General features: G+C 58.7%; 1 protein-coding gene across 4 annotated transcripts in view; it reads right to left on the bottom strand.

The window, feature by feature from the left end:
• INPP5A (inositol polyphosphate-5-phosphatase A) overlaps positions 1-24,155 on the bottom strand; it is a 174,662-nt gene that overhangs the window by 108,007 nt on the left and 42,500 nt on the right. For 3 of the 4 annotated variants that reach the window (XM_064595490.1, XM_064595492.1, XM_064595493.1), the window contains exon 2: positions 16,230-16,271. The exons of the other annotated variant lie outside the window; for it this stretch is intronic. In XM_064595490.1, coding sequence (XP_064451560.1) covers positions 16,230-16,271 — 42 coding nt within the window. The remainder of the gene's footprint in view (positions 1-16,229; positions 16,272-24,155) is intronic. 4 annotated transcript variants of the gene reach the window in all.

Raw genomic sequence — 24,155 nt, 5'->3', positions numbered from 1 at the left:
TCACACCCTGGTGGGCACTGGTGTGGGCGCCCCAACGCTTGACAGGCTCTCGGCCCCGAGGCCGCCCTACACAGTGCACTTCTCCTCAGCAGCACAGCCCAACACTCTTCCCAGAGGACCAGCCTGTCCACCAGGGCACGAAGATTCTCCAGACAGACAACTCTGCAGTGACGACGGAGACGCGCTTGCCACACTGTCCGTGGATGCACGACTCCGTGTCTGTCTTGCTGTGCCAGGGTGGCAGAGGGCTGGGTCGGGTTCCAGAACTGCCCACGGATCTTCAGAACACAGACAAGGCCTCAGGGTCGGCCTGGACAAAGGAGCCGCCGTGCCGGCCCTCTGCCCCAACGACATCAGTCGTAGGCCTCGACCCCAGCGACCCAGCAATGTTCTGCCTGGACAGGAGCAGCCTCCGCTTGGCCCCCATCACTCAGAATCCAAAAGAGAAGATGGCTGGAAGTGCCCCTGACACATCCACGCCCTCAGTGGCCACCCGTGGGATGGACTCAAGCAGCAGGTGCTTCAGGGTGTGCAGAGGGAGCGTGGCGAGGGCGTCCATCTGGGCACTGGCCCCCACCAGTCTGCACCTCCGTCTACAGCAGCCCCCCCCTCCCAGGCCGAGCCTCTGTTGCAAGGACATACCACGGGGTCGTGACCTCGGATGGTCTGGGTCTGAAGACCACGGGTTAGCAAAGCCCTTGGCAGAGACTAAAGACTGATGAAAGGACTCTGCTTTCCCTTCGTTCTCCTAAACTGGCAGGGCTCCTCTCCCACGCTCCACAGCCCTCCAGAAGGCCTCGCTCGTCAGCCAGGACGGTGGCTTTGAAAGGTGCCCCGAGATGCAGGGCAGCCCCGTCCCCGGTGTTTGCTAGACGCAGCCCTGCCTGAGCAGGCACAGGTGAGAGCGTGGAGGGTTGCGGTGGCCACCCTCGCTGCTCCTCCCTGGGCCTCTCCCCCTCGGCCCGAGGACGCTCGCTCCGGAGGAAGCTGGGTGAGTGGCAGGTCCTCGAGGACAGGCCCAGGCCAGAAAAGCCACGCGAGCCAGGCCTGAGTCCCCGGCCCAGAAACCGTCCGTCTGTCCGTCCCACAGCAGTTCGTGCTCTCCAGCCTGCCGGATCCTCCTAACCATCCTTCCACTCATGCTGGGCACTCCTCTCCCTCCCCCTGCTGCTCGGGGCAGGGCCTGGCCGCTTGACCTCACTCCCGAGGGACTCCCCTCTCTCCAGAGTGGCCGGGCCACCCCGTGAGGCCCAGACAGCAGCTTGCCCACGCCGTGCACCTCTTCCGGGCAACAGGGCCTCACTGTGGATGAGACGTGTCCAGAGGGCGCTGGTCCTGGCCCCTGCTTCCTCACTGTTGGGTTGGCAGCAGCCCCAAACTCACGAGGGTGCAGGACATTTAGGGGATCGGTGCTGTGAGGTCGGTGACACAAGGCCTTCCAGCGTTTGTCACAGCACCTCCAAGCCTATCCCGACGCACCTCAGCCTGCAGCCATGCGGAGAGCCGCGCCTTCCGTTTCCCCACCTCCTGCCCCTCCCCTTCATTCGGGGTCTCAGACCCAGACCCAGACACCTGGTGATCTGTTCTGGGACCGCACACCTGGCCAACACCGTCTCATGGCGCTACTTGGACAGGACGTGCTGCGGTCCGCTCTGCTCCTCCTGGCCTCCAGTCTCTGAACCCGCCCCACGCACAACCCCGCACCCTGACTGACCTGTACTTCTCGGCAGGAAAGACCTATGTTCAACGTATCTTGGATGGAAAACAATGATTTTCCAAATTAAATTTATCCTACTTGAAACTGAATTTTAACTGATCATAAGTTTAAATAAACAGCCAAAAGTGACTCCCATGATTTTATCTCTGGGACCTCCGCTGGTGGCGACGTGCTCTGAGCAGCGACCCCAGGACACTCTCCGATGACGAGCACAGCTCAGCCCTGACGCCGTGTCTCCCCGCACTGGCACCGCTCCAGGCACAGGCCGTGGAACGATCACCCTGAACTTCATCGGTGGGCACAATCGGTGCGGTGCGGCCCCTCCACGTGGAGAAATACGTATCCGAGCTGTAAACGCACTCTCGTTCAGCCATCCACAAGGGCCCATTCATTTACACCAGGGCAGCCTGGACTCCCTCAAAGCCGCCATGGGTTTCAGATCCACACACTGAGAGGCCACCCGCGGGAGGCACCGGGCTGGCGGGGGCGGGGGCATGCCCGGGGAGCGCTGGCGGAGGGCGGCACCGGGACGCACGGAGCCCCGGACCCCCATAGCCTCCTCTCAGGGCTCACAGAGGCTGCGGGGGCTCCTGCACACAGCAGTGGGGCCCCGCGGGAACCGGGCGCACCTGGGAGCAGAATAGAGGCGGCACCGCGAGGGCGTCCCGCTAGGTGGGAGGACACAGACAACCACTGTGTGGTTTCAAACGTGCGTGCGATCTGAAAACGCCGAACTCCTGAAGCCCAGAGCGGACGGAGGCCGCCAGGAGCTGGGGCGGGAACACCCTGCCTAGGGGCCAAAGGCCGCACGGCCCAGGGACCTGGCGGCCAGCACCCAACAGCATGCCACGTGCCTGGGGACACCTGGGCCAGGCCGAGGCAGGCCTGACATGTGGTCACGAAAGGACGGGCCCCGTGGAGCAGAAAGGGGACAGAAAGGAGGGGAGGCGGCCCTGGGCAGGTGCTGAACAAGGAGAAAGGGAAGGAAGGGGAAACAGGATGGTGGACGGAAGAGAGCCAGGAGAGTACCGTGCTCACTGCAGACAGACTCGCGGGCCCCTAGCAGCCCCGATGGGCCTGCACTTTGCTGGGCGGACAGAAGGGGGTGCTGTCGGGCTGGGAACCCGCACAAGCCTCCTCCCGTGGGCCAGGCGGGAAAGGAGTCTATGGAGACAGGAGGTCCAATCCGCCCCAACCCAGGACCACCAAGCACAACGGACCAGCCACGCTGCAACAGAATTAAATACGCTCAAACCGCCATCTGAGAACAGGAATCAGAAGCACAAAACTCAACCAGAAATGGACCAAAAACAAAAAGAGAAAGAAACAACATTAACCTCAGGAAAGAAATGGAAGAAGACAAAATCCTCATAGAAAAGAAGAGATGACAAAGCACCCAAGGGAGGGCTGACTGACAGGAGAAGCTGCGATGAAGGGGAGAGGAGAGAGGGGATGGGTGGGGCGGGGGGAGAGGGGCCAGGCGGGGGATGGGGAGGGGGGGAGAGGAGCCGGGCAGGACAGCCACCAGTCCCTGCGGGAGGAAACATCAGATCAGAACGAATCTTTAAAATCCTAGTCCAAGGAAACTTCCCCAGAAAGACACCTGAACTTGTGCCTGGAAGGGCCTCCTGAGCCCCTGAGAAGGTTCACCCACACGACCCCCCCAGTACGCAGGCCGGCAGGGGGATCGGACCCCACAGGTGCAGCACACGTCTGCAGGGACAAAGGCCGCGGGGAGAGCCAAGCGGGTCCATGCGCACTGGCCAGAACCAACACGCGAACCAGGCGCCGACGGGACGAGCTCTCTGGGAGCCCCGGTGAGACCAGGCGTGCGCCCGGGACGTGCACACCCAGCAGGCGTGCTTCCAATGCCAGAGGCACCGAGACCCAGTTCTCAACGGGCGAGATCAGGGACTCCACCGGGCGCACGTGCGCAGACGTCTTCTGTGGACGGCCACGTCGATGCTTTCGGCTCTGCGGGCCACACCGTCCACACGGCAAGAGCACCAACATGGACACGCACGAGACACAGAGCACACAGGCGTGCGCGCACACGTGCCCAAGTTCACGCACACACACGCGTGTGTGTATGCGCACACAAGCACGCAGGGACGGTGACACCGTCAGGCACCCTGGTGCAGACGTGAGCCAAGGCCAGGCGGCTGCCGAGCGCACGCGCCCCTGCGAGCCGTCCGAGCGCGGCCGCGGCTGGGCCCCCGCGACTCCTCGGACAGAAGCCACATGGAGTGCGCTGAGGGAAGGAAACCTAGAAAACGCAGACCGATGGACAGCGAGGGGCAGAGAGCAAAGCAGGGGCGCCCCACACAGGGGCCCCCCAGCGGCAGTTGCAGGCTGCCGGGAGCTGCGTGGACACGCGAGCCCCAGGGCGGTCAGAACCTGCCACACCGCCGGCCTCGAGCACGCAAAGTCCACCGCATGCCAAGCACGCCTCTGTAAAGGTAAGAAAACATTTCAATTTCCACCAAGACACGGACCCACTGCAGTATACCAACAGTGCGTGAATTAGGGGACGGTGGGAACATCGGAACGCAGACCCGATACTTAGACTCCTGTCAACCTTCGTAGGTGTCCCAGCGACACGGATGACGCTTTCAGTTCTTCCAGAGACACACGCAGACAGGCTGATGCGTGACCTCATGCTGCCCGGAGTTCGCTTCAGTGACTGGGGGTGGGGGGGCCGCAGGGCACGACCAGAACAGGACTGGCCGTGAGCTGGAAACTGTGAGCGAGGCTGCTGGGCACCAAGGGACGTCATCCTGTTCCCTCCACTTCATGCACGTTTTAAATTCACATAATAGAGAGTTTGTTCAACACAGTCGTTGTTTAACTTGGTGGGAGAAAGGCCAGAAACCGCCCACCGTCCAGGGCTCCGGAACTGAGCAGGGAGCCTGTCGGGATGATGGGAAATGCGATCGTCCATCTTTGATCTTCCCCGGTTCCTTAACGGCAGGGCAAGGGGGAACCAGGGCCCCGCATCTCTGGTCGACGCCCACTCTGAAACTCGGCTTGAAGACCACTTCTGTTTGCCAGCTCTTAGGGGAGGGCAGGTGCCCATGCTCAGAGCCTGGGCATCTGTTACCCTATCATGCAAAGAGCTAAGGACTTCATTGTAAAACAGATTTAATTACGGCACGTGGTGAGAAAATCAAAATAGCTCATTAGAAACCATAATTTTAGTGACATACTGCGGAAATTTTCACTAACAGAAGAAAAATATTTCCTCTGCAAGTGAGTGAAGCTGTGGGGACTTCAGGAGGCAAGCGTAAGCCTTCGCAGACAGAGCCGTAAACGGCCCCGGCAGGCGAGTCAGGCGGCCCCAGCAGGTGGAAGACAGGGGATGGGCTGTGCTCACCGCTGCTGGACGATGCCGGAACATGCCCTCCACTGTGCACTCTTACCAGACCGCACCCCAGGGCCCGGGGCCACTTCCACTGCCATGTCCTCGTGTGACAAAACACATCCCAGGAACCGCTGCCCTGGGGGACACGCGTGTCCTTGGGGTCGGGCCAGCAACTGCCAGGGGCCTGACAGCTGGCTCTCTGGGAACAAACCCCGACTGGTGGAATGTACCTGTTTCCACGGCATAAACGCCCCGGTGGCCCAAGCTCCTGACACGATGGCACTGAACGTGGAATTTGGGAGATGCTCTCTCCTCCTACAGACACCAATAACCCAGATGCCGGCAGTGAAATGTAGTAAAGTAACTAGGATGTGGTGACTGGGGGGCAGCTGTCATCTGTGGTTTTGTGTCACTGACTCAGTTACGGGATTTTTAGTAATGCTGCAAAGAACAGCCGGGGCCTGAGAGCAGCAGGTTCGCCGCGGGCAGGGTAGGGTGGCCGCGTGGGCTCTCCGGGAAGCACACCTGCTCGCGAGGAGTCCTGCTCCGTCCTTCCTGGCGGAGACCCCGTGCCTGGTGCCCCGGGCTGCCTGAGCGTGCCCCTCCTGGACAGCCTGCCTTGGACAGTGGCTGTGGGCGGTCAGTGAAGACGCTGGGGTCTGGCACTCAGCACAAGCCGGACAGAGGAAGCCCCTGACTGGTGGCGTGGGTTCGACCCCACCGTGCTCGCCTCGGGCGCAGAGCTCGGTGTGGTATATGCACCAGGCCCCTTGGAAGGAGCTCTGGACCGTGGATGATCCCGGGCAGGGATTCCTTCAGGGCCGATGCCAGGGACACCTTGAGGACGGACAGGAAAAGCCCCCCCCCCCACAGTGGGGGACAGCACGCTCATGTCACTTCTGGTTGGAAACACATCTCGGTAAACGACACAGGGGCGGTGGTCCCAGGCCCCAGGCAGGTCGGTGTGAGCAGACGCAGGCCTCCGCCCAGCAGGGCCTCCACCCAGCCGGGTCCGTCCCACCTCATGGGGACACTGGCGTAGCTTCCCCTGGGACAGCAAGCAAGTCACTGCCCAAAGTGCACACATACTTGCTTCACTAAAATTCTACCAAAAAAAAAAAGGAACTTTTGATAAAAATACATGCGTTCTTTCATCAGAAGCATCAAGAAAAGTATTTGGGAAAGAGTGAATTAGAAACGTGGGCAAGAAAGCACCTGAGGAATCGCTCCTGCGCACACGCACCCACACCTTCCGTGCACACAGCAGCTTGCAGCCCCCCGGACGCTGTGCAGGTGGCCCAGGAAAGCCGCGAGGCAGCCTCGCCCAACCCACCGGCCCCTCCGCGGGCCCAGAGTCAGCGTTAAAAATAGCAACAGCCAGCCCTTGTTAGGCTTTCTGCAGAGAGGAGCATCTGAGTGACCTAAAAAGGAATCACATCCTGCACACAGGCCAGTGGAAGCCTGATGGCCGAGATAAGGAGCAGAAAGGAGACAAAGAATTTCTTGAGAGAAAAGTTATTGCTATTTACCAAGTCTACTTGGAAAACATGCTCATCCGGAAGACCCTCTGCCCACCTCCGGCCTGGGGCAGCAGGGGCTCGACATCCGCAGGCGCGGCCACCCTCCCTGGGCTCGGGGGCTGCTCTGGGTGGGCGGGCGTGGAGGCCAGGGGCCTGCCCCCAGGGGGAAGCCCAGACTCAGCTGCCCACGGCCCTGATGGGGCGCCCTCCCGCAGTGCACACGGCCGCCGAGCACCTCTCCCCACGGCCAGCACACACAAGGCCACAAGCCTCGTGGCCTCGCCAGCCGACCGGCGAGGGGTCTTCCGGAGCCTGTGTGAGGCTGGACCCGGGCTCTGCGTCCAGGATGGGTTCGGCCCGGCTGCCGCCCCAGCATGTGGGGCTGGAGTTGACTCCGTGCGTGGCAGCGGCCCGGCCGTGCCCACAGCTGACTGCAAACACCGAGCCGCCGCCCCCGGAGGCTGGACAAGCCACCGTGCTGCACGCGTGTGGGTGGGTCTGCGAGGCTGGGCGAGAGACCGCTCCCGTTACAGAACCAGGAATGTGGAGCCCACGCTCCACATTCAATTCAATTTCAAACAAAACTTGTTGCTTTAGGACATCAAAGCTCTACTGGAACTTAAAAAGCACGTTCACCCAACTGAGATGGGGAGCAGGATCAAACCGGGTCCGTGGCAGATACGGCGAAGACTCCCACCTGCTTCCCCTGTGCTCACTTGGCTTTACACTGACCACAAGGGCCAGCAGTGGCCACAGCCCCCGGTCACCACACGAGACACCTTGGCACCCCTCCTGGAAACCCCCTTCCCAACACCCACCCACCCCTTCCACGAGGCCCCTTCGTTGAGCCATATCGGCTCGCAGGAGACTGTGATCCCAGGACCTACAAGACTCCAGGGCCCACACCTGGCTCTGGCCTTCCCGGTCAGCTGCCCTCCTGCCCCTCCCGGCCCCCTAATGATCATCTCTCCTGCTCCCCCCAACCTCCCCAGTACCCCCTGAGCAAATGGCCTGCGCTGAACTCGAGTCAGTACTCTCCAGAGCCCAGCAGGCCCCAGCAGACCCTGTGCCTCCTCTGTCCTGGGCCCTAAAGACCCACTTCCAGCCCCAAAGCTCCCATGGGGGTTACCACCCATGCTGCTAGGAACCCCAGATCCTGGATCCAGGCAACTGAGGACTCCCCTCTCCTACTGGGTCCGCAGGCCCCACCCCTGCCCACTGGTCCAACCAACTTCCTCCTTCCTCACGCAGCCCGATCTGTCCCCGCCCCTGCGGCAGGCCGCTGGCCCTCAACCGGGACGCCCCGTTCCCTCCTGAGCCTCCCTGCCTCCTACCTCCTCCTCCCCCGGCCTGCTGCCAGGAAGCCACACCCAAGCCCCTTCCAACGGCTGCCCTGCGCCGTCGACCCCTGCCCATCCGTCCCTAGCACCCTGCTTCCTGCCCCTGCGGGCTGCCTTGCCCCTCACTCACCCCAGGCCTCCCGACTTGGTGGCCAGGCCAGCCTTTGGCACTGCAGAGGCTGGGGCTCCCGTCCTGTGGCTGTGCAGCCTTGGGCAACCTCTGACCCTGCACACCTCAGTTTTCTCATCCGTCGAGGGGGGCCACAGCAAAGGCCACGCTGTACTCCAGGGAATAAGGGCCCAGCCCGGCAAGGACCTATGGCTCAGCAGCGAGGACCGACTCTGGACAAGCCCTCTGAGACCGGAGGAAACGGAGACGCGTAAGTAACGCGAACTTACAGATCACCCGGATCCCACAGCCGACTGTTGCTACACGTGTGAGCTGAACACAGCCGCAAGGGCTTGCAAGGGCACACCACGAGCTACGTGCCAGGTTCCGTGGGCCTGAGGCTGAGAGGCGGGGTCTGGGAGTGCAGGACGGGCCTCCATGGCTGTGAGTGAGGGTCTGCGTGCCCTTGCCCACCCAGGGGGGAGGGGGCACCAGGGTCAGGGGTCAGAGCAGCTTCGAGATCCCCGCAGCCTCGTCTGTGGGCGCCGGCGGCCAGGTGGGTCCTCCGTGGCTGTCAGCGGCAGACAGGAATGCGGAAGTGCCGCTCGGCGGGACAGTGACGAGGGCAGCTCACCGCGTCTCTCCCCTCCCGTCTGCCACGGTGGCGCCCCAAATGTGCCAGGGCAAGTCGCAACGTGCTGAGGGTGTAAAACACGTCAGGGGCGGCACGAGAGGACAGGTGGGTGGGGCCCCTGACCGCACCGGCCGCATGCTGGGTATTAACGCAGGGACACGTTGGGGTCCCCGAAACGTTACTAAAGGTAATTCCCTCCTGTTCCCAGAGATCTGGGACCACGTGCTCTCAGGACACTCCTGGGCAGCGCGGGGCTCGGTCCCACAAGATGGACTCTGGCCACCCTCCCGTTGGCACTCTACAAACTCTTCCTCGTTTGTAAGACCTCTTCACAAAATTTTTAAAAACCGCAGTTTTGCAGTCTGATCCAGCAGCCCTTTCCTCAGTGACCTTCGACTATCGGAACTTGGAAGAGCCGTCCCGCGCAGCCGGCTGGGGCGCTCTGTCCCCCGCTCCCCAGCGCACGCAGGACAGGCGTGGGGGGGGGGGCAGGGCCACCGCTCAGCGCACCGCGGTCCAGCAGGCACTTTAATCCACGCTCACAGCGGGCCAGGCAGCGGCACCAAACGTTGCCGGCAACGCCTCCGTTGTCCCTTACGAGACCTCGGGGTCCGCCCTTGCCCAGAGCCACACAGCAGGAGGGGGTGGCCCATCAGGCTCCGGGCTGTGCTGTCTCTCCCTGGGGAGGGAAGGCAGGCTCGGAGCTCCAGGCGGTGCCCACAGACCTGCAGACAGGAGCGCATGTCCAGAGGTGAGGCACGTCCTCAGCTCTGCTCGCAGAGCTTCTGAGATTAACTTGCAGAAAAGCACCGTCCACACTCCCCGAGAGCGAGAGCGCACTGGGGCTGCTAATCTAACCCACAGAGCGCTGTGACCCGGGGACAACAATGTCTCAATCAGCACAGACAACAAAGCCCCCAGGTCACACGCTGGGCCCTCATCCCCACCGCCTGTCCCCGCCCCCTGCCGCTGCAGATCCGAGGTCCACCCGGGCAGCGTGCCCCACCCCCGACTCCTCCAGACCGGCTGCCACACGGCAGCCAACGGCCTCACCCAGCTGACCTCTCCCCAGGGTCTGGCCAGTTCCGAATTATGATGAATTCTAATTCATCAATTTTTTTCTCTTATGAATTGTGCTTTTGGTGTGTCTAAGAAATCTTTGCCTAATTCAAGGTCACAAGGATTTTCTCCTAAGATTTCTTCCAGAACTTTTATAATTTTAATTCAGGTCCACAGTTTGCTTTAATCTTTGTGTATGGTGCAAAGTATAGAAGATTTGCATCTGCGTGGGGAACGACAGACGTCCAATTTCCCAGTACCATCTGCTGAACACGTGTCCTTTTCTCTCAGGAACTGTGGTCAGCCCGGGTCAATCACCGGGCCGTACTCCTGGGTTTATTTCTGTATCTCTGTTCCACTGATCTGGAGCTCTGTCCTTCTGTCCTGCTGTAACTTTACAATAAATCTTGAAATGAGAAAGTGTGAGTCCCTAAACTTTTGGCTATTCTAGTTCCTTTGTCTTCCCATATGAAATTTTAGACGTATTGTGCAGGCTTCTACCAAAACACCACGCAGAGATTTCAAGGGGAACTTCACTCAACGGGGGCTCAGTCGGTGGGCAGCCACCGTGCCAGCATCACGGGGTGTCCACGTCACAAACAGGGCGCGCCGCCCCATCTCCTCTGCTCTCTGGTCTCCTTTGTATGCGGGTCACAGGTCCCAGTGACACCGCCCACGTGCACGGCATCCACGCCACGCCCCTCACTCCAGCACGAGCACCGTGTCACATCGGACATGTCCGGTGTTACAGCTGACAGGAAGAAGATGTTTCTGCACAGCCCTGTACGCTGCCAACTAAATAAATGTGCTCACGTTCGCAGTCCCTGTGGATGCTTCACGACCCCCCAGCAGCATCGTATCTTCAGCCACACGGGGAGTTTTATTCCTTCCTTTCAAATCTTCATGGCTTCCATTTCCTTTTCTCACCGTACTGCACCTGCCAGGACCCTCGGGACCGCACTGAGCGGGAGGGGGACGCCAGGCGCCCCTGCCCTGCCCCGGTGGGTCTGCGGTCAGCTGTGGGCTCGGAAGATGCTCTCTACAGGCTGGGGGAGGTCCCCTCGTTCTTAGTTTCCTGGGAGTCTTCATCAGAATCAGTTCTAGGATTGTGTCAGATGCTTTGTCTGCATATAACGAGATGACCGTACGTACGGCTTTTCTGCCAACACGTGGATCTGACTGATTTCTGACTTCGTGGTGACGGTGCACTAACATTTTGGTATGTTGTGTTTGTGCGTGTGCGTGTCTCTGGGCGTGTACGTGTGTGTGTGCATGCGTGTTTGTGCGTGTGCGTCCACGCGTCTGTACGTGTCTGTGTGCTCGCACGTGCATGTCTGCACGAGTGTGCATGCATGTGCATGCGTGTTTGTGTGTGTACATGTGTGTGCGTGTTTGTGCATGTACGTGTGTGTGCACTGCTTCACACAGTTGGCGTCGACGTTCTCTAGTCTGCATCTGTTTCACGGGAGACACGGTGCGTGTACTTTCAGCAGGAAAAGCCTCCACCTGCCGTGGTGTCGCGAGGAAGCATCACCTGGGCTTCAGTCTTCCTGGAAGTTTCTGAACAATTGTAATTGCTTCTTGCTTAAATGTTTGACAAACTTGCCAGTGAAACCACACGGTCCTGGAAGATTTTGTCGGAAAACGTTGGGCAAATTCTAATTTAACAGAGAGAGGGCTACTGAGTTCACTTATTTCTTCTGACTGTTAAGCTTTGATGCTGTATTTTTCTAAAAATATGTTCCTTTCATATAAATTTTCAAATTTATTAGCACAGACTTGCCCATAATATCCCCTTCTTATCTCCTCAATGCCTGCAAGGTTTTTAGTGATGATGCCCCATGCCAGATTTCTGAAATTGGTGATTTTTGTCTTCTACGTTCAGAAATTAGATGTAGAAAAGCAAATTAAATCCAAAATAATCAAAAGAAAGGGAAAACATAAAAAGCAGAAATCAATGAATGAAAAAAAGGAAAAACAAGAGATATAATAAAACCCAGGGGCGCCTGGGTGGCTCAGCTGGTTAAGCGACTGCCTTCGGCTCAGGTCATGATCCTGGAGTCCCGGGATCGAGTCCCGCATCGGGCTCCCTGCTCATTGGAGAGCCTGCTTCTGCCTCTCTCTCTGCCTGCCTCTCTGCCTACTTGTGCTTTCTCTCTGTGTGTCAAATAAATAAATAAAATCTTAAAAAAAAAAAAAAACCCAGAGCAGGTTCTCCAAGATCGATAAAATTGATAAGCCTCTAGCCACACTCCTGATTGGTTTTCTCCTCTGTAGGGTCCTATTTTCCTGCGTCCTTGCCCGCCTGGTAATCTCTGATCGGTGTAAACAGTGACCGTACCCTCCACCTTGCTGGGTGCCCACCCGGAAACTCTCTCCAGTGGTAGGTGGGGCGGCCGCAAGGCAGCTCTGACCCTCTCCGTGGTCACCGCCTGGCCCAGCCTGGGGTCTGATGTTTGAGAACCATAGCTTCACAGATGTTCCCTGGTTTTGATTTGTTTAAGGTGAGAGGGTAGGTCTGGTGCCCGTTCCTGCAGTTTACCTGGAAGAAGGCACTGCTCATCACATCACTTTTCCCACCATTGTCAGGAAAACTTGAAATGGCAAACAGCATGTCCAGTTGAGATCCCTGATTTGGTTCTCCCAACCTTACTTACCACTGAGCTGTTTCACAATTCTGTGAATTCCAGAAACTGACAGCAATGCAAATGATTCCTGAACGCAGGAACCAGTGTCTGGTGGGAAGAACTGATTACTGGCCCATTGTTTGTTTCTTAGGCAGTCACTCGGCTGCTGGGAGATTCTGGCTTTGCTCTGTGGAGTCTTGTTTGAAGCAGGTCTAACATCTCACTTTTCTTTCCTCTCTCACTAATAAGAAATACTTACTACCATGATTTTAAAAATCTTCAGTACTTGCTCAATTTATATTTGTATAATGGACATTATAACTGTTTTAAAATTTATCTACAGCATCACAGTAAACTCGAAACAACCTCGGAACCCATCAGCAGAACAGTGGCCTTTCCAGCTAAGGAGATACTCAGAAGCCAACAAAAGAGTGTGCATTCGTCTACACAAATTTCCCAGCTTACCAAAAAAAGAGTAAGCTGTAAAAATACATGTATCTGCAACCTGCTAAGGACGGTCCCCCTTCCCGCGGGCACATTGCCAGGGAGACACGCACTAGGGCGTGAGCGTCAAACCAGAGGCAGAACGGGGTGGAGTACTGATCTCTACTTTCTGCTTTGTGCAACTTCCCTGCACCAGTATCGGGGAAGGAAGTGCTGAACACACACCGAGCGCCACACACTCCTAGGCGCTCAGGAGAAGAGTGAGCAGGACAGCTCCCTGCCCCAGGAGCGTGCGGGCAAGGACGCCATCACCACAGAGGGAGAAGAGGTAGACCACACTTCCCAGCAGCCTTGCCCGCAGCTCGGAGAGTTCAGAGTAGACCCGGGCAGCAGGACGGCTGCTCCTGCCCATCCTCAGGTGTGGGCACGGCCACCTCAAGAGCCTTCCTGAGAACCCCAACCCTGGGCAGGCCACTTCCTTCCCAGCACCGCCCTAGGCTGCCCGTGGGGCTCTCCAGCTGTCTCTCCCGTGTGATGGGCGCTCCCAAGGGCAGGGGGTGTCTGGCCCCCTCGCACCTGGCATGCTGGCTAGCCCCCTCGCACGGTGGCCTCTCCCTGTCCTCTCATGACCTCATCCAACCCTATTCACCCCCTGAAAGGCCCCCCTCACACACTATCTTCAGCACAGGAACTTGGGGGGGACACAAAGATCGAGGCCAAGGCAGACGTGGAGCCCGCATTTCTAGGGGGAGAGACAAATACCTAAGTACCCGACAGACACAGGCTGCAACTTCAGATGGTGACGATGAATCCACGGAGCACAATGGGAGTGTGGGGGAGGCCAAGAGAGTGACCTGGAGGCCAAAAGTGTCAGGGGCTCGTCAGAACTAAGGATGGAAACACCTGCAGTATTCTCTCCCGCTCTCTGCATCTTTACGGTGAGCAAAGGTTACAGAAAAAGCAAAGATTAATCCACGGTTTCTAAAACATGAAGGTTGTATTCAGTTCTGTGTTTAAAGAGGCAGTGACCCAGTGCCCCTGGGCCTCAAGGTCCCTCCTCCCTGAGCACTGGCCCTTGCTGTGGGCGAGACCCACTCCCTCTCTGCTCATAGCAGCTCCTGAGCTGCGGTCGGCGGGCTGATCACCTCACTGAGCCAGTCAGCCTGAAATGTGTCAGGGGACCTCCATTAAATTCTTACTGATAAGAATCATCACTGAAATTTCTTCTTTCTGAAGAGACTTGTGCTTATAAACCAGGAAAAGCTGCACCTCCATCCAGTGCATCATCATGCACAATCCCTTCTCTCCGCAAAGGCTCCAGACTCCGGGAAGGACACCAGGGGTTCTGGAAACAGAGCCTGAGGAAAACAGCAGGCCACCTGCCCCTCTGGGTCCCAGGTTCCGGAAACAGCCCGACATGGCTCGTGTGCAGCGAGGAGGCTGAGAAAGGGGGAAACACCTGTGGTCTGCGGTTTTCCAGGGGTCAGAGTTCACAGAGAGCAGAGCTGCCCAGCTCTGAACTCACGCGCAGGCCACTGGTAGCCTGGCTGCTGCCACACGCCCCAGGACCACGTCATCAGTAGAAGGGCAAAGCTTGCAAGTGTGCACTGAAATTCAGCCTGGGGCTGTCAGGCAGGGTCTCTCACTGAGGACGGCACCCCGCACGCCCCCAGCGCAGGGCCACTTACTTGCCCCTCCAAGCTCCAAGACATGCACCTAACAGAGATCTCAAACTCTGTGTCCACCTCTGAAAAGCACACAAACGGGAGCTGTAGCTTCACATGGCAGCCGCCCCAGCCCAAAGGACACAGGCCCAGGGAGCCCAGAGAGCAGGACGGGGGCACTGCAGGCAGAGGGGCCCCGGAGCCCATCCAGCCCCCCAGAGCCCTGCCTTCACCCACTCGGCTGGCTTCCTGCCCGGAGCTGACCCTGGCCAACAGCTCTGCCAGGACTGCAGCTGGGCCGGGGGGTCCTGGGCAGGACAGAACGCTAGAGGAGGAAGGGCTGAGGGCCTCCCGACAGGCTTCCACCTGCCCATCCCGGAAGAGGCTCCTTCCAGAGCTTCCCTCATGTCCTGGGGACCTGCCTTCGGACCCTGCCGAGAACCAAGCAGACGACTGGCAGACAATACGTGTGGGACAGGGAGGGAGGACACACCAGGAGGACACACCTCGCTGGACACAAGGGATGAGAAGGTCTGCCCGAGGCTCCTCCCTCCGGGGGCCTGCTGTCTCCTCCAGAGTCGGAGCAGGATCAGCCACCTGCCACTGCACTCTGAGCCTCCAGTGGATGGGTCACATGGCCACCCTCGACACCTGGCGTGGACAGCGGGAGCCTGGAGCGGCCCACTGGCCCGTTTTCATAGGCCTGTGCTCAGGCCACCCTAGCCCAGGGCCCGGACGTTGCCCAGAGCAGGCAGGACACAGCCCATGCCCAGGCGGGCCCGCTGCTGTGAGCCCCTCCAGCCCTCGGACCTCAGCCTGCCGGACGCAGAGGCCAGGAGGAAGGGAGGCCCAGGGCCAGCCCCAATATTTCCTGCTGCGTCCTATTCCCAAAACACCCCCACTGGCTCAGCAGAGCTGCAGGAGGGCAGGGGACAGTCCCCGCTCCTCCCCCACCGCCCCACCTGCGCCATCCTCCTCCCAGCTGCCCTCCGGGTTGTGGGCCCCTCACCTCCTGGCAGGTCCAGTCACCCACTGCCCCCGCCACGCTGGATGCCAGGCCACTGGGCTCCTCCCACCCACAAGGTCTCCCCACGCATCCCCTGCCTCAGCGCGGCCTCTCCAACGCCCTACCTAGGGGTCCCCGACACACGAGTCACGTGCTCAGCCCTCCTGCGTCGGTCATGCTCGCTGTCCTGCAAACACCTGAGCTGCCCTTGGCTGAGCTCATGCTCCAGAGCACAGCTGTCTGTCCACTGCTCCGAATCCAGTCCCCAGCATCCGGCACAGAATCACCCACAGACCAGGGGCTCCACCAATACCTGCTCAACACCCAGTGCTGGAACTGGCCCCTCATCCTGCCAACACGTCCCCCTCGAGCCTATGACCCAGGTCCACCTCGCCCCAGCCGAGTCTCCATGCTTCCCGCCAGACCCCACAGTGGCCCCTCCGCGTGGCTTTGCCGTCTTTATGCTGCAACCCCAGGGCCCTCCTGAAAGGCACCCTCCTGGCCCCAGAAGCTTTCAGTGGGCTCCCCCTCCAGTAATGCAGAGACCCCTGCCCCGGGCCTCGGAGTCCTGGCCAGAGGAGGGGGACCCGAACAGGGGCTTCTGAGGAGGAACGTGACGCCCACCACAGCCAGCCCCGCGACAGTGCGAGCCCACACGATTCGGACAAAACACGGTTTCCACAAAAATGAAGTACTCACGGCATAAATACTTCATCTGAGAGAACGTGCTGTCACCAGCACTTCTTACCTGATAAAATTCCCGAAGCCAGTTCTTCTGTAGGTTTTCTGGCTATAAATTAAGAAGAAAAAAAGACAGTCAGACCACTGGCCAGTCCCAAAGAGCCGCAGCAGAAGCTAACGGTCCTCGTCAAGACCTGCTGCAGGCCTCACGCTGGGCCCACGGGGGGACCCCCCCAGCAGGGAACCCAGCTCCGCGGGGCAGGCGGTCCCAGAGACAAACCGCTCCAGGCAACAGGCAGCGCCCAGTGTCCACACCCAGCCCCTCGCCCTGCTCTGTCCCCACAGGGGCCGCGGGGAGGGACCACCCACCGCCAGGCCGGGGTCAGCCACAGGACGGCCCGACTGGTGCTGGCTGAGGGGAGCCTCTGTCCCCGAGGGGCAGGGCTCCATGCGGCCCTCGGGCTGGCTTCCAGGACGAGGCGGGGAGCCGCGGGCCAGGGGGTGGGCTTCGAGCCCCCGGTGCTCTGGGGAAAGAGCTGCGCAGAAGGCACCGTCTCCTGTCTGCAGGCGTCCCTGCTGGGGGCCGCGGACAACCAGCCACCGGCCGAGAGGGCGGGTGCCCACCCCGCCCAACCACGGACAAGGCACTGAGAGGAAGTGCGGGCAACACTAGGCAGGAAGGCACTCGATGCTCCGTCTGCAGGACGGCGGCGCTCGGGAGACCTGGCGCGGGACGACGCAGACACACCACCGCAGAACGGCACGCTCGCGACCGCGACGATGACGCGCTCTCACACCTCGAAACACAGAACCAGCCCAGCCCAGAGGTCTCTGCCCTGAGCCCAGAGGCACCCCACGACCCAGAGTCGCAGCACCCGTGGCCGGCTGCCTCTGCCAGCGTCCCGAAACACAAAGTCACGAAGGGAGGGGCCCGGCTGCGGAAGGACAGCCTGCTGGCCTCTGGAGGGGGTCACCGAGGATCGCCCGACACAGGTGGGGCCCAGGGTCAGGCAGGTGTGGGGCCTGCTCGCCACCAGGACCAAGCTCAGGGGGCCGGCCCAGGGCCAGCACCCCCCCACTCCCCCAGCAAGCCCCTCAGACCCCACCATCTTCCCTGCAGAGGAGCGAGGAGGAAGCTGCCCCCAAAGGATAAAAACTGGGCGGGCTTGGGCAGAATAAGCAAGGAGCACACGGAAAGGCGTAGTGCATCGTCCGCCGGCGGGGACAGACGCCACGGCACACCCACCGGGACTGCTGAAATCCAAAGGGATGATGGTGGTGCGGGGCGGATGTGGAGGAACGGGAGCCCACCGACGCTGCAGAGACGTCCGGTGGCTCCCGAAAGTGCAGAGCAGTGTGCACGTGATCACATCAACACGCGCACAGAATGAGGCACCAGCACTCTCGGGAGGCGCTGGTCATGGTCGCCAAAAGGTGGAAATGGCACAAATACCCACCCGTGGACAAATGGACGAACAAAGCGTCGTCCATCCACACGAAGGATGATCACTGGACCCTAAGAGGGAACAAAGCCCTGACACCTGCTACAACACGGGAGAGCCTCAAAAACACCACGCTCCGTGAAAGCAGCCAGACGCAAAAGGGAAATGACACGTGAGTCCACGTTCAGGACGGTCCACGCAGACCGAAAGCAGAGTGCTTTCCTTGGGGGCGACGGGCTACAGTGGTGGCCGCACGCTCCCCCACGGGGAGCGCCGTGCCTCAGCCAGGAGAGGAGCAGCGCCGGCCCACGGCGGCCAAAGGAAGAGGACTTCCTGTGCCAGGGCCCGGAAGAGGCACCCAGGAAGCAGCAGCCCCTGCCCGAGCCCAGCCCAGTCCTGGCGCGCACAAAAGAGCCGAGGGCAGAGCTGTCCCCTCTGGGGAGGATGCAGAGGGCACACCAGGGTGACAGCCACCTTTCACAGCCTTGAGACAAAGGAGAAGACCCAGCCGCACGACTCCCGGGCCAGGACGCAGCTCCCGCCACTGCTCATGAGGGCCTGCCCGGGGGGGAGGAGAGAACGCCAACGCTACCTTTTTCTTCATCTCTAGCACGCTTATAATCACCGTACCTTACTTTCATATTTTTAAACTTAGTTTTAAAAGCTTAAACCAGAGACAAACAATGAAAGTGCTCAAGACGCAGTGACAACACTTTAAATAACCACTGGCCACTATACGCAACGGTAAGAGGGAATGACAAACAGGGAAAACTATTCATGGATTGTATGAAAGCTGCAGGAAAAGCTGCTACAAATAAGCCAGAAAAAGAGCAACAATTCAAATGTGCCCCCACTGTGTGCACACGCACACACACGTGTGGACACACGCACACGCACCTGCTCGGGAGCCCCGAGGCCCCAAGGCTGCACAGTGCAGATTACAGAACGTGTCCACTGACACAGGGATCAGCACTGTTGAACAGACCCCTCTGTGAGGACAGAAACGTGCTATATTCGCACCAGCCAAATTTGTACTTGAAATGCGGCTGGTGTGACTAAAGAGCTGAATTTCTTTTTTTTTTTTTTTAAAGATTTTATTTATTTATTTGAGAGAGAGAGAATGAGAGACAGAGAGCACGAGAGGGAAGAGGGCAGAGGGAGAAGCAGACTCCCCGCCGAGCAGGGAGCCCGATGCAGGACTCGATCCCGGGGCTCCAGGATCATGGCCTGAGCCGAAGGCAGTCGCTCAACCGACTGAGCCACCCAGGCGCCCTAAAGAGCTGAATTTCTAATATTACTTAATTTTAAGCAGTCACATAGAGTTGGTGACCACATTACTGGGCAGCAGCTCCACAGAAAAAGAAGGGAAGCTTAAGGTCCCTGTAATGAAGTAAACGTAATGTTGAGAACAAACACGGTGAAGACGGCACACACAGAAGGGGGAAACGTCCACCTATCCCACTTACGGCCATCGATACAAATACCCAGAATTAAAGAATACAGCAGCACATCAAGGATTCACGCGCCACAACCGGGTGGACTATTCCACGAATGCACGGAGGGTTCGACATCAGGACAGCCGCTGATGGAACTGGCAGTCCTGGTTATGGTTACAGATAACTGGAAAGGTCCGTCAGGACTCCAATTACAGCTCGAATCGCAAAGGCGTGTGAGTCCCACTCCTGTCCTCACGCTGACTTCTCTCGGGCCTGCCAGAGAGCTGGAGGGCTGGCAAACCGCCACCCAAGTCCAGAGAGACAGGAGAACACGAGACTTGCGGCCCAGACCTGCTCTCCTGGAGGAGAAGACGCTGGAGCCAAACCCCAGTGGGAAGACACCAACGGTCACTTGACAAACTGCTGTAAGCTGAGTGCAGACAAGTGTGATGAGAAGCTCCTCAGGACCACAGTTTCAAGGAGGGTCCCGCGTCTGGGTAGGTTTTTACCTGCAGGTGTCTTAGCAGGTACTCACTGTCTAGATCAGAGAAGGATCCCTGGAGAAAAGACCCTCTCCTGGCTCTGGCAGGGGGACGGGAGGAGCAGCCACGGGGAAACACACCCAGGGCGCTCTCCACACCAAAAGGCCACCTTGCTGGGGAAGAGACTTTAGCAGCACCTCAGCCCACCCCTGGGAAGGGTGCTTTCCCCCAAGCTGCCTGCCTATCGCATGGAAGGGACAGACAAGGGGGAGCCCCGTGTGGGGGGCACGGTACAGGGACACAGGCCAACGGTCCGGGGCTTAGGCACAGACTGTGGAGCATTCCCTTCCCCCACACCAACAGGGCCCTGGTGCAGGGACAGCAGATTCCAGCCCCATAGGGCACGACACAGACCACCCAGAGGAGTCCTTAGGGAACCCCAAAGATGAACATGAGGACCCCAATACCATGGCCACAGTACACAGTGAACATGGCCCAGAACCTCACCAGATTAACAGAAGGCCTCCCACAACCTCAGCTCCTATGACCCAACTCTTCGAGTCCAGCTTTCAGCAAGAAATTATAAGGCAGACTAAGAGACAAAGGGAAAATAACAGTGTAAAGACAAAATGCACTGGAATCAGACCCGGTTATGACCCAGATTCTGGAACTGTCAGAAAGGGAATTATTCAGAGTAGACTACGGGCTCTGATGGAAATCGTGGAGAGCACAAAGGGACAGATGAGTCCCACAAGCAGTGCGATGGAAACTCTAAGACAGAATCCAAAGGAAATACTAACCTCAAAACCACTGTGACAAAAATGAAGAAAGCCACTGATGGGTTCGTTAACACACTGGGCACGGAACAACCAGCGAGCCTGAAGACACATCAACAGAAACTTCCAAAGCAAAAATGCCAAGAGAAGAACATCCAGGAACCGAGAGACAATCTCCCGTTAATGAGGGCTTCGCAAGAAGACAGAAGAGAGTGGGAAACACTTGTGAGGCACTAACAGCTGAGAAGTTTTCAAAATTAATGACAAACCCAAACCACAGATACAGGAAGCTGGGAAAACACTCAGTGGCATAAATCCCAGAAAACCTACTTGCGGGCACACAGTATTCAACCTGCGAACGTCCACAACAAAGAGCGTCTGCGATGAAGGAAGAGACAGGCGCGCACCTAATCCACAAGGAACAGGGACAGGAGTTCTGGCACCTCTGGACAGCCATGCAGCAAGAAGAGAGTCACGGGAGATGAGCAGGAAGACCCCCAACCCGGGATTCCGCATCCAGCAAAATTATCTCCCCAAAGTTAAGAAGAAATAAAGATGCTCTCAGACAAACAAAACTGAGGAAATTCATCACCAGAAGACCTGCCCTAAAAGTAATGTTTTAAAAAGTTCTTCAGGGGCGCCTGGGTGGTTCAGTTGGTCAAGCGACTGCCTTTGGCTCAGGTCGTGATCCTGGGGTCCCGGGATCGTGTCCCGCATCGGGCTCCCTGCTCAGTGGGAGCCTCCCTGTTCTCATGCGCTCTCTCTCTCATTCTTTCTCTCCCAAATAAATAAAACCTAAAAAAAAAAAAAGTTCTTCAGGGAGAAGGAAAATTATATCGGTAAAAACTGCAGATCTGCACAAAGAAACACGGAGAAGTAGTAAACCAAGTTCTCCCATGAAAATCTGCAAAACCATTAATGACCCAGTTTTAATGAACCAGGAAGTGGCTATCAATTCCCGGGGCGTCTGCACGCGCCCCACCCCTGTGTGCACAGAGAACCCCGCCCCCGGAATGCGGGCGCCTGTGGAAATGATCGGGGTCACTGCCCTGATCACATGATATCAGCGGCAAGGTAATTAAAGTCTGAGATGAGCTGACCTTCAGTTAATCAAATGGGGCGTGGTCCTGGGTCGGTCTGGCCTTCCCTGCGTCGGGGGGCACTTTACAGGAGGCTCTAAAGGTCGCGAACGGGGAGCACAGGACTCTTACTGTGCTGTGGCCTGCGGAAGCAGCCTGCCCGGTGTCCCACCACAGCAAGGAAACGACTTGCGCCAAAACCGGGGGAGCTCGGGAGCACATCCCGCTCCCGGCGAGATGGCGGCCGGGAGGGCCCAGACGTCCCCCCACAGAAATGAGGGACATGGTGTTTGTGCTGTACCACTGAGCCCACGGGACTCTGCCACGCGGGGCAGAAAACTCACACACGTCCTCAGCAGTATAAAGAGGTGCGGGAGGGGCACGACGAAATAAAAGAGGTGTCCCTTTAAGCGTTTCAGCATTCAGATGTTACTGTGGCGTAAGGTCTACGGGGAGACTCTAATTCAAAAGCATGCCCTCACAGTGAACCCGCCGTCTGGCGACAGGCTGGTGAAGGTCCGAGTGACCTGGTCCCTGAGAGCTGCCGTGTGGCCAGTCTGTCTGCCGACCCGCCCGCCTCAAACACCTACCTTCATCAGTAAGTATTCCACAAACTCAAATAAGTGGCTCTCAACATTCCCTTAATCCCTGGTTTTCTGGTGCTTTTTTAACTCAACGATAGATTTGGGTTTATATTTATCCTTCTTGTGTTACTTCAGTCTATGACACACTTGCATGACGTCTTCCTGATGACACGTTTACTTCTATTATTCCTCGTTCAGGAGCAACGGCTTTGAGCGTCACAGAACGTGTGTCAGGCGCACACACTCGCGCCTCACCCTCAGCCCGTCCTTGTCCCGTGGGGAAACGCCGGGCGCGCCCGCCAAGCTCGGGAACGGGCAGAGACCCCACACCGTGGAGACGAGAGAGAGCGGCAAGAGGCCTCACCACCAGGAAGCTGCGGGAGATGCGACAGCACGTGCGAAGCCCTGGGGTCAGCGATGAAACGAACACAAACATAAAAGAATTTAGGGAAAAGAGCAGGATGTAAGATTACGATACAGCATCGACAGCTGTCATAAACAGAAACCACCACCAGACGCTGAGAAAGAAAATCCCATTTACACCAGCGACAGTTAACGAAGATAAAAGTCAGGAATACACTTTTAAGTATGGAAATTCTGCCCGAGAAAACGAGCAGGACCACCCTGGCAGAGGCGACCCGGGCCGAGTCTGAGGGACGACCCCCTGGCCCTCAGGGATGACAGCCCCACGCTGCGCACCGCTGGGCACAGGACGGCCTGCACAGCAGCCGGTGAGGCCCCACGGCCCAAACTCGGCACACCGACTCCAAAGTTCACAGGGCCAGACTAGGACTCAGAGTCCAAACTGCAGTTGGGACCGTGTGCAGAATGGAAGGGCAGACGTCAGATGGACTGAGAACACGTGCGCAGTCAGCCACACACGAAGAGCCGATCTTCCTCATACTGAAAAAGTTTTAAAAGATGTGGTACAAAAATGAGCAAAAGACCCAAACAGAGGGATCCAGAAAAGATCTCCAAGTTCGCTGACATGTTTGAAAAGATGTTCACCTTCTTTCCAGACCAGAGCCTGCCAGCCACGCGTCCTGGGCGGGGCAGGGAGCGCTGGCACTGCCCGTGGCGTCCTTGCCTGGCACGGCTGGCCCGCACCCAACAGGACACACAGGCTCCGAGGGAGGAGCGCCCTACAGGCAAGTGGTCTCAGCGGGCCACCGAGTCAGCGCCTAGAACCACACACCAAAGAACCATGATCTCCAGCTCGGCCGTGCCCCCGAATACGTGCTGGAGAAAAGCAAAATTTGGTGACGGAGGCCTTTGGAGGCAACTGGGCACCATGCCTGCAGAAGGAACGCAGACCCCTTTGTTTCCAGGAGGAACGGCTCCAGTGAGAGGGGCACGTGCTTGGATGGGAAACCGTCCCACGTTGTGACATCTTTACAACCATCATGATGCTCGCAATTACCTCCTAAGGCCCCCCCCCTCCCCTGCCACTGGCCCTGCACCCGGAGGCCCTGGCAGGACACAAGCAGGGAGCAGAGTGCAGCCCGGGGGTGTGGCCCCAGATCCTGGGCAACAGCCTGGCCTCTCAGCAAACACACCACTGTTCGCCTGTCTCTGCATCCTCCAGGGGCCATCCCCACAGACCCTGCAGCGTCCTCCAAGGGTGGCAGCGTGGCCAGCCTGGAGAACAGCACTGGTCCTGCGGGCTCATCCCGCCCACCCTGGCCAGCAGTCCCAGTCCGAGCCACTGCACCTCCTGGCGTCCCTCCGGCTGATGTCAGCCCCGCCGGCTGCCTGCACACCCAGGCTCTCCACCGCCAGCCCCAGTGCAGCCCCAGCTGCAACCCCCTGCCCTGAGCGCTCCCCGCTGCTTCCCCCCGACCCCAGTCATCTTTGGACCAGCTACAGAGAAGGCACTCAGCTCAGCAAACCTGGCAGGCAGAGGGGGCCCCGGGATCCAAACACCAGCTCCCCTCACAGGGGGCAAGACCCGGCCCCTCCAGCCTAGGGCACTGGCAGGAACAGAGATGACAGGACAGTCAGAGCTCAGAACATGCACCCAGCTCTGGGAGTCCCCTCCCCATAGCACGCCTTCCCGGTGACAACCACCACAGGTCCCTGAGCCCACACAACGCCTGTCAGCCACCCTGGGAGTCCCCAAACTTCAAAGGCCTTTCTCAATTCAGAGATCCTGCAAAGTGAAAAATGTACTTCTCAGAATCCATGAGATGAGGCA

This window comes from Mirounga angustirostris, unplaced genomic scaffold, assembly GCF_029215605.1.
Source record: "Mirounga angustirostris isolate CCGP_5_RB_7025 unplaced genomic scaffold, mMirAng1.0.hap1 SCAF_6, whole genome shotgun sequence".
NCBI lineage: Eukaryota > Metazoa > Chordata > Mammalia > Carnivora > Phocidae > Mirounga > Mirounga angustirostris.
This window is presented reverse-complemented; position numbering and strand designations above follow the sequence as displayed.